General features: G+C 31.3%; 1 protein-coding gene across 1 annotated transcript in view; it reads right to left on the reverse strand.

The window, feature by feature from the left end:
- Positions 1-11,061, reverse strand: part of LOC106108540 (phosphatidylinositol transfer protein alpha isoform) — a 21,378-nt gene extending 10,317 nt beyond the window's left edge. The window contains exons 1-5 of the mRNA XM_013289734.1: positions 10,867-11,061; positions 10,550-10,580; positions 5,530-5,641; positions 2,997-3,148; positions 1,952-2,029 (exon numbers count right to left, since the gene is read on the reverse strand). Of these exons, the coding sequence (XP_013145188.1) occupies positions 1,952-2,029; positions 2,997-3,148; positions 5,530-5,641; positions 10,550-10,580; positions 10,867-10,883 (390 nt within the window). The 5' untranslated portion in view covers positions 10,884-11,061. The remainder of the gene's footprint in view (positions 1-1,951; positions 2,030-2,996; positions 3,149-5,529; positions 5,642-10,549; positions 10,581-10,866) is intronic.
- Between the last annotated feature and the right edge of the window lie 302 nt (positions 11,062-11,363).

Below are 11,363 nucleotides of genomic sequence, written 5' to 3' on the forward strand. Positions count from 1 at the left end.
CGAACACCTATCTCGTGGGCGTAAAAAGTCTGCTGACCTTGAACTTTACCGCGGCGTACAAAGTCTGCCCGTGCGAACGCACGCTTAAACAATACGAAACGATTGGTAAACTTCACATGGCAATTTTATATCATGACTTTAACTATATTAAGTTGACACTTAACTCATACCGGTTAAAGAGGTCTTATTGCGTAATTGAAAATAATTACTGACACGGCATAGCACTTACGGTACAAGTCTCTCATCAATGTCACAATGCAAAACAAAAGCAATAAATGTATGAAGACTTTGCCGGCGATACTGAATAAATGGTCTAAGTGGTCCTAATGGTAATGGTCCTCTATATAAAAACCTAAATGGTCCCGTTGGTATACTATATATTATATACTAAATCTATACTAAAAAGTTAGCAAAAAATTACTCATTTCAGTATGTAGGAAAAACTTTGACCTAATCTTGACGATAACTAAGTCAGAGATTTTTATAACTTATGTTAACTAGCTCAACTCTTTAGGTAATTAGGTTATTTCCATTCAAATATATAAACGCTTAATTCTGCTGATATTTGAATTTACCCACATCGTAAGTAGAACGACTTAATATTTCACAATAACACATTATAATTTTTACGACATATCGTGTAAATTTTTAATTGAGCAAACGAGTGTCACCGCGTGGAAGATTTTGCTATTGCAAGCTCTTTGATTACGAATTAAATGTAGCAATATTGAATGCGTCGACTTTTGAATTTATACTAATATAATAAAGCGTAAACACACTACTTTGTGACGTAAAATGTCAGCAATCACAGCATATTTTAAATAATTCTTTATTAAAATGCCCTACACTTACGATACGCTTTAGGCTATATATTTTCACGCAATTAAACTTAGAGGGTAAATAAATTGGAATAAAATATTAATGGGACAATAAACCACAAGCTGTCAACATTAAGGAAGTAAGGTTACTATAGTAACGGTCATTTTGACATTTGCAATTGAAAATTTGACAAATGTAAACAATAGAATAAAGTTTTTATAATTTTCAAGCCGATGAAGCCGCACGGGAACAGGTAGTATAATAAAATGAGCATATTCAAAAACATAAAAAAACTAATAATAGAAAAAGTTTATGGCGAGTGTGATCGAACTTGGTTTTATCAATATTATTTTGGAATTTTGATTCTCACGCCAGCAATATGTGTTTTCTGCCTATTTAATAGACCCTATGACACTCGGAAGAAGAAGACGATTGGAATGACACCTTATTCGTGAAAATAGACTTAGTATTTCCGGCTGTATGCCGTTACAATTAAATATAAATACACATATAAAAACAAAACACGCGAAAAATATAGCCGTTGTTAGTCAGTGTCGATTGTATAGAAAAAACTACGTTAAAATAATCGTGCCGTTATCTGAGGATCAAAGACAAGGTCGTACGAAGGCGCTGTTATTTGGTACCGATAAAACCATTTAATTTTGTACTTAGATACTCCTATCTACAGTGAATCAACATTCGCAAGAATGACTGTTACAACGATACGTGGCAAATATACCTAGAAACGATACAATATCATTTAAAAATACCACTTTAAAACTATTTTTAAATGTTTAACTAAACAGACTGGTTTTATAATTAGAATTGTTGTTACTTCAAGGGTTTTCCAACTAAGAATTTATCAAATAAACAACAAAATACTTTGTTACTTAAAGAATATGATTGTTTCCTTGATATTTTTAAGAGTTTTTTTTTACAATAATCTTGAGAATGCAAATATTTAAATGGATGAATGAAAGATCTCCATGAATTTTTGTATAGATGTAGAGCGAAGTCTGGAAAAACACATAGGCTACTTTCTTTATTTATAATTCCACGACGGTCGGAGTCGCGTGCGAATGCTAGTAATACATAAAATCATATATTGTGTTGTATATATGTATATACTTACATTATTCTGGTCGCCGACGTCAGGTAAGTGTAGGGACTCTATACAAATAACAAAGTTCTCCTTCATGTAGCCGGGATTCTGAAAACAAAAGGTAACCTTAAAAATATTCAATCCAAGGAAGTTATATTTCATAAAGTTTTCTTTTTGTTTTTCGTATGTTTTGTTTATACTGTGCGGAAGTCGCGGGCATCAGTTACTTTATACAAATATTATGAAGGGGAAAGATTCGTATTTTTTTTTTTATGTGTATTGAAATAACTCTAAAACTACTGGACCGATTGCAAAGATTCTTTCACCATTAAAAAGGTAATTTATCTGCAAGTAACATAGGCTATATGTCTTAATTTACGTGGACGAAGTCGCGGGCAATATGTTAATAAAGGTGTACTTGTCGCCTAGGGGTAGGGAGGCAAGGGAGAGCAGTCCAATCTCACATGGTAACCGAATTACAGCCTTTCTAGACTATTTTAAGTTCCGCTTCTTGACGGCATTGAAATGATGTCATGGACAACTTAAAAATAATACCTGACATTAGCGTAGTATCGATTTACACGTCGATAATTTAGAATCGTGACGTCATCGCGATCTTAAAATAACGTTTCACTAGACTAGATGAAAAATACATGGAGAATACATCGCTGCACGTCAAGGGCGATTGTTGAAAAGCCCTTGTTATGACCTGGCATTGTATCTCTGGTGGCTCGTTTTAATTATAGACATCAAACAGTGGTAGAGCCCGCTTTAACAACTTCGCCTGATGAGTCGGCTCTCCCGGTGTAATACCACGACCACACAGAAGACAGGCGTGAAGTAGCAATTCCGCGTTTCGTCTGATGAGTGTGGTGCCGGAGACCCAACTTTAGTCCCTTTTTCTTCCCACCCTTTTTCTTATAAGAAAAGGATGAGAAGGGAACGTGGATTTGACGGTGGAAGGGACGCATAGGAAGGGGAAATAACCTCTTTATGTGCGTCCCCTCCGTCGATTATTGGTAGGCAATAGAGGCAATTTTGCACGGTTCGCAAGCATAAATTTCAATGAACTTACAGTGAGTACAGTCCGGCAATAGGGGTACGCGTTCCACGCCTCTTCGTGCACCTCGAGAGAGCCTTTGGGGGCCAGCAGCCGGATAAATGCGGGCACCTTCGACGCTAAGTGGTAAATCTTATATGTATATTGACCCGATGAGTATTTCCCACCTGGAAATAAATACACTTATTAAAGAAAATTTGAGATGAAACGAACTGTTAATTAACAATACAATTTGATTAATACCTTTTTGGTTTGATAAAAGCCACGACTTTCAATATTTTATAGTATAGTGAGCATAACAATGTCCGTGCTTAGATAATACAACGAACCATTCTTTTTTCGAAACCAAACAGATCGCGTTTAAGTCATGCCGAGTCTATTCTAAATCGAACCTAGGAACTTTCTTGCGACGTTAAAATATTCCGCTTGTCGTTTTAATTGAATTTTCCTGAGTACATTTACTATTTAATTTACAAGTTACATAATGCAGTATGAAATTCCTAAATGGTACGCATAACTACCAACTGAATAACACAGATTTCGACTGAGCGAGCTCTACTAATTGGAATTTGCCGAAACGGAGCGGAGGTTTTGAATATGAATAAGGGTCCGTATACACAAAAAAATCATCCATTTGAACCATCCATCAAAGAGTTATATCTCTTAAGTGTTTAAATTAAATTCTAACATGTAATTGAGGCTAAGGACTACAAATTGTCATGAAGACGACAAAAGGAATTCTATTTTCTTCAATACAGATATTAGACAAGTCAAAAATATAATAATCTTATATCGTATAATGTACTGTATCTATACTATACTATTATAATAAAGCGTAAACACACTTCTTTGTTGCCTAAGATGTCAGCAATTACAGCATATTTTTGACTAATTCTTTTTTTAATAAAAAGCCCCACACTTAAGTTACGCTTTAGACTATATATTTTCACGAAATTGAACTTAGGGCGTAAATATTTGGAATAAGAATCCTAATGTGGGAGAGACCATAAGTTGCTACCAAGAAGAAGAAAGCAAGATTGCCAAGGTTTGTCATGTCATGTCATTTTGACGTTTGCTATTTATAATTTGACAAAAGTAAACAATAAAATAAAATTTTCATATTTTCATGCGGATGAAGCCGCACGGGAACAGCTAGTTTACATATATATAAGACCTACATTTTTCTCGTATCTAGTGGGAATACATCTTTATGCTGAAAGTACATATAAAAGCGTAATAAAGTTCATGGTTGCTAACTGAAACAGAGACACGAACCAATTAGGCCGTGTTTGTTTCTTAGACATGAGAGAAAAAAATCACACCGTATGATATATTTACTGGAGTTTTCGTTCTTAATACATATCTATCAAATTATTTAAACTGAGACGATGTATTTCAAAATTATTCTTTATAGTGAGAAGTCACAATTATGTCGATGGAGCACTTACGTAAACAATCTCACATCTGAGTAAACGAGCTTGTGACGTCACAATATCATACTCGTTCAAGTTATAGCGTACAGTAACAAATTATTTTGAATCAATTTACAAAAGCGAATAAACAGTATAGATGTTGAATTTTTTTATCCAATATTTAGTTATTTACTAAACGGAAGGTATTACTCAAAAGACTTCCAAAAAATTGACAAGTTAATCCATCATACTGATATGATAGATGCAAAAAATTAGACAGATGGATGGACAGATGTTTGTAGCCTAAACAGCTTGACGAATCTCGATGAAATTTTGCATAGATGTAGAACTTAGTGTAGATCACATACTTTTATTTTCTAATTCCACGCGAAAGGAGTCGCGAGCAAAACCTAGTTTTTTAAATATGATTAACTGTGAAATATATTATATAACACAAATATATTACGTGTTGGAAAAAATGCAATAACTCCAAAAAATAATAATTGGTTTTAGTTTGGTTTTGCGGAATGTTAATATACGTCATTACTGGCGTTCCATAAGCCGTGACAGAATCGAAGTGTCGAGGCCCTGAAGTAAGGTCGAGATTGAGTGTTGTCAAGGGCAGACATTGTGAAAACTTGAGAAAACCTACATAAACATTTTCTTTCAAATAACTTGTTACAATTTTAAAACCAAACCATATTCCACTACATATAAGAAAGTCCTATTATCACGTCTGTCTAAAATCCTAGCTTGCGATTTTAAAGTGTTCAATAAATATGTTGTTCAATTCAAGTTAGAATTATTTTTTTCAGGTTCGTTACCATTTGATGCCTTAATGTTTTAAAGCTATCTTAGAAATCTCAAAAATACTAAATATCTTAGTGACGCAAACATAAGCCTTCGTTCACTCGGTGCATTTTTTACGCTGTGTTGGCGATTTTTTAACGCTCTCACTCATGCAAACATTTTAAAATAATTCTTATTTTGTATGAATAGCGTTCAAAATGAAACATTTAGAGATAAAAAACCGTAGCGATTTAAAAGCGATAACGTATGAACACTTATCAATACATTCATTCAATTTTAACGCGCGTTATAAAAGCGCTTCAAACTAGAAGTATTATAAAACTTACCGAGCAAAGGGAAGTCTTTGAAGGGTTCATTTTTAATGACCTCAATACCTTCGCCGCCGCCTGTTTCATTTTTGGACACCTCCGCCACGCAATACAATTGTGCCACTTGGTACTGTCAACAAAAAAAATGTACAGAATTAATAAATCGAAAAGAGTAACTCATCTTGTACTATAAAAGGTGTATTTTTTTTTACAGAACTCCAAATAATTAACATCGTTATTTACCAATTACGGTAGCACTGTGAAGGCATTAGCTAGTTTAGGGCGAAAAATAAAACTTTACACTTTAACTCGATCTCGAAACTTAACTTCCGACCTGACTTATGCAGGTCTAGGCAGATTTGAACTCGGACACTTTGTATAGTAATTGTGCTCTTATATTGTGCCGATTAATGCGCCAATTAAATTGTTAAAATGATTATAACAGATAAGTAACAACAAACGTTAGAAGTGAAAAACAAACATTAAAAAATATGTTTTAATTGAATGTTAAAAAATCTTAAACATGAACAATAACTGGTTCATAATTTATTCAACCTTCTTTTTTATTTAATTCTATCTGACCTCCTTAAACGTGGGATTAAATATTTAAATATTCATATAAACAATAGAAAAAAATCTTTACAATATGAGTTATCATAAGCCTTGTATATTTCTATTGAGAACAGAAACAAAAACTTTAAGTATTAGAAATCACACTTTCATACTAATATAATAAATGCGAAAATATAGATGAATGGATGTTTAATAGAGTTTGTAGCCTAGACTACTGAACGGATCTTCATGAAATTTGGTATTGATGTAGAGGATAGTCTGGAAGAACACATAGTCTATTTAATTTTGCATTTTTTTATTCCACGCGGACGGAGTCGCGGGCAAAAGCTAGTATCTAATCATTTAAGGGTACACACATCAGACTACTACGAAAATAAAATGTGAAGTGTTGTGTTATAATTGAAAAAAGAAAAAAATTTAGTAACATTTCTTATAGTTGGGGAATTACAAGTGTTAAAATTCGTAAAAGACCTGATATCTTCATAGTTTTAACGCAATTATGAGAAAAACAAAGTTTTATACTGATAAATATTTACAAAAACAACACAAAATAAACAATATACATAAACATACTATCAATTTACAGGATCATTTTACACATAGCTAATTGACTGTGAATACTTCGATAAAAAAAACAACTTGCGAATTAAAATATTTCGGTTTTGCTGTTCTTGATATGATTATCTATACTTCAATACTAATATAATAAAGCGTAAACCTACACTATTTTGTGGCGTAAGATGTCAGCAATCACAGCATATTTTTGTATAATTCTTTCTTTAATAAAAAGCCCTCCAATTACATCACGCTTTTGGCAATATATTTTCACACTATTAAACTTAGGGAGTAAATAAATTGGATAAAATCCCTAATGCGGGAAAGAGACCATTAGTTGCTGCCAACATCAAGGAAGCAAGATTGCCAAGGTATGTCATGTCATGTTATGTCATGTCATTTTGACATTTGCTATTGATAACTTGACAAATGTAAACAATAAAATAAAACTTTCATAACTTCATGTGGATGAGGCCGCACGGGAACAGCTAGTGTTAATACAAAAATAAGTTTATTTCTCAGAGAGACCGGAATATGTGATTAGTTCATTCTTATATTTTTTTAATGTTAAGAGGAAAGTTAAATACTAGTTCATAAGATTAAAGACTGAGTATCCATTCTCAGAAAACTTGTACCATACATGTATGATATAGTTATCTCTTTCTTTTCAAAGGGAATGAGAAAGATGGTGTTGTATACAAGTGTTTCGTCAATGAAAATGGGTGAAAAAGACGTGAAGGATACTATTAAAAGAAATCTAGCATACATACATATGTACAGTGATGAATGTTTTAAAATAATCTTATTATTTAGTTGTTGGAAATTAAAATGCATTTTTCCAGTAATAAAATTCACTATCGATATCAACTGCAACGCACGATTTGTTTAAATACCAACCAATGTTACATTGTACATAGTTTTATTACTGTAGAACCTCGATAGCATAAAAACCTCTATAACTTCAAAAAATAATATGTTCCCTTTCCATCAGAGTCCAAAACCTCTATATCATAGACCCTTGATAACTTAAAACTTCGATAACTTAAAATATTTTGTGTTCCCTTTGACTTTAACTTATCGAGGTCCTACCATATATATTTATTATGGATAAAAGTTAAAAATTTGGTCAAACCGTACATGCTATACGAGGTCTAAACTGAAGTACTAGGTAAAAAAAAATATTGCATATTAAACTAAAATATTCCCAACTTTATCAAAGCAGTTTTAATCTTTTTGAAATGTTTAATAGCCCGTAATATGAGAAATAATACACAAATTTTAATATCTTCCTTATATTCGTGATAATCAACAATTTGTTTAATTATTTATCAAGGAAACATCTATATAAGAACAAAATTAGCATATAAAAACAAATAACTCAATGTCATTGAAGAATTTTAAATCATTTAACGTTTTCAAACTAAACTATTTTTTAACACAATTCAATTATGACAATGGAATTCTTACGGACTTTACATTCATCTTAGATTATTAATTATAATAATGTCTATATTATGAAATCAATGGAAAAGACATTCAGTATCTTTTATAGTTATAACAAGTCAATAATAAATACAAAACCAAAAAAAAATATACTAGCGATTAACCCCAAATTTGTCTAAGTGGCAAAGATTATATGTCTTATCTTTTCTGGTTTATGACCCTACTAGCTTTTGCTCGCGATTCCGTCGGCGTAGAATAAAAAAAAAACAAAGTAACCTATGTGATCTTCCAGACTATCCTCTGCATCTATGCCAAATTTCATCGAAATCCGTTGAACCATTTAGGCTACAAACTCTAACAAGCATCCTTCCATCCATCTATCCATCTACCCATCCATTCATCCATCTAAACGCAATTTTTCGCATTTCGCAATTATAATATTAGTATGAAGTATGATTTCATTTGTAGAAACAATCAGATCAATTCTCTCTACAATATTACTAACTTTCGCCCTTGACCCATGTAAAATTAAAAAACAAAAATATGTAACTTTTATGTACATCCAGACTTTGCTCTATATCTTTAACAAATTTCATTGAGATCCATTCATCTGTTTAAACTAGAAACTGTAAGAAATATCAATTGATCCATGTAAACTTTCACATTTATAATATTACTAAGACTAAGAAGTAGGATAGAATAGAAGTACTGCTCTTTGTAATCTCTTTAATTTCAAATATTGCACGTTTTTTAGTCTGTGATATCATTCAAATTATATTCTAGTCAATTAACTTATGCTAATTTAGTCATTATAAACTAATTTTTTAACAATCACAATTATAAAGAATGTGAATTGTCTATATCCAGTTAGAATTGGAAAACAATCAAGTTTGAAAGATTTTTGCCATTACTCAATAGTCTATGACCTTGAACTTCTAGGCTCAAGGGCACCACAGATGATCAACCTTTGGCACATTCTATTCTAATAAGTTTTTTAAATTTTATACATAAGTTGGCACAATATACAATGACTTTATTTTCTAACCCATTATGCCATTTTGACATCGCTGAATTTAAAAAAAATGTTGCATATAATTTGCCTTTCTATGTCAAGAAATCGGCCCATCTGAGATTACACAAAACAAACCCGGCTTGTGGTCAGGCAGACAAAAAAAATTAAATGGGATTTTCAGCACACAAATACATCACCTTCCCGAAATCAGAAATTTTTCTTTTGACATTACAAACATTTTATTATGTATATAAAGGTTTATATGGATGTATGTTGGTTACTATGTATCCACTATTTAATGGATTTCTCAGAAATTTGGCATAGTAGTCTGACAGAAGGCTAATTAATTTTATTTTTAATTCCTCACAGATTAATGCACGGGAAATAACTAGTGATCCATATTTATTGGTACAGAATTTAACAGAAACAACCTTGAATATGGAAATAGGTCATATTATGTAAGACAAAATAAAGTGAACAAGCTAGAAGCACACTATCCTAGCACTAGTTCTAGAAAAACCTACCTGAATATGGAAACAATAAAAAGTAGGTCAACAGTTCCTTGTTTAGAAATAGAACAATAAGGTATTCCATATTTATCTCTATAACATCCTATATATATACAATTCCTGACACACTGACCAACTTTCTGCATTCTTATATAATTTCCATATTTTGTTTTTAAATTTACTATTAAAATATCACTATTTCTCTCCCATGTTACTAAAGCTGACATTTATGGAATACCAGCTGTTGTCACAAATACTTGCAATAGTTTGTTCTTTTTAACAAAATATATTACACCAATTTTAGACATTTTTTAATTACTAGGTCATCTTTTATGTGGATAAGCCTCAAATATATACGGTTATGTATGTTATCATCGTAAGGACATCATCATCACCATCTCACTACACATCCCCAACGAGGAGCGCAGAGCCTAAGTAAGGTAAGTTGATGGAGTTATGTATGTACCATATGTTGAATTCTCTTGATTTTTTTTATTGATTTAATGGTTTAATTGTTTTCAACTTTTACTTAAAGATATAAGATTAACATTCAGTTTAGTTTTTTACACAAGGTAAAATAATTTCTAGTTCAATTTCAAGTTAAAGATAAGATAACATAAACACAATTCATTACTATCATGCAGATAATTTTTAAGCAAATCTATAACTAATTCTTATGGCATATATGAACTTATAAGATTAAAACCTTACATCATTTGTAAAAAAACTTTAAATTGCAAATTTTTATCTACATTGAAGCAAAAAAGGCTCATAAGGAGAAGAATATACTTGAAATAGGAATTAAAAAGTTTAAAAATTTAGTTACTTCTATTTTGGTTACTACTTGTTACAAAGGACAGTTGTTAATAATTATCATTAAGTAATTTAAAGTTTTTAAAAATCGCAATTATAACTTTTAACTTATAAAAATGTAACAAAAACTCACCTCTTCAACTGTTAAAGGAAGTGTAACTCGACTGTAAAAGAAATAATTTAATTTTAATATTATCCATAATAGACTTATGAGATTTAACGTTGTAACAAAGTTCTAACATCTACTCTTGACCTAAACTACTGTCATTGTCAGATCTTTTAACATTTACAGGTTTTCAATGAAACTGTTGTAATTACAAAGAAATAATCATGTTTTAAAGTCACAAATTACAACAAAGGATAGTCGTAACCTGGACCAAATGAAAATTTTGGTGACGACAAAAAAATCGATTCTTATTCTGAATAGGACACAAAATAACCTGTACTTACTATTCTTTAATAAGCATATTGTATATTTATATTTTTTCACTTAAATGCACATTAGGTTTTTCACTACAACGGTATAAGGTTCTTATCACAATACAACACTTGAGCAATGCCCCGATTACCCGAATATTATAATTTTAAAATCTTTAATCAACCAATGACGGAAAATGACAAGGCGCATGCTTCACTTCATGATGCAACGGATATTACGTCAACAGTTACTGACGCGTTCAAGATAGGAAAACGATTCACAAAAATTAATATAGTGAGAAACACTACTTAAACAATTTTTTGCGTATTGTTTTATATATTTAAACATTTAAGGTGCGGGCAGACCTAATTAAAATACTAATTTTGCAATTCTAATAAAGTTTAAATTTTTTTCTGGTTAGTGCACTAAAATATTTCCGTGTAAATAGTCAAAACAAAAGAACATGTCTAGAATAGTATAAAAATAACATCTTGTTTTTATACACCGTTGTATTGATATTAGTTTATAT

The sequence above is a fragment of the Papilio polytes genome, unplaced genomic scaffold (assembly GCF_000836215.1).
Source record: "Papilio polytes unplaced genomic scaffold, Ppol_1.0 DF824269.1, whole genome shotgun sequence".
NCBI lineage: Eukaryota > Metazoa > Arthropoda > Insecta > Lepidoptera > Papilionidae > Papilio > Papilio polytes.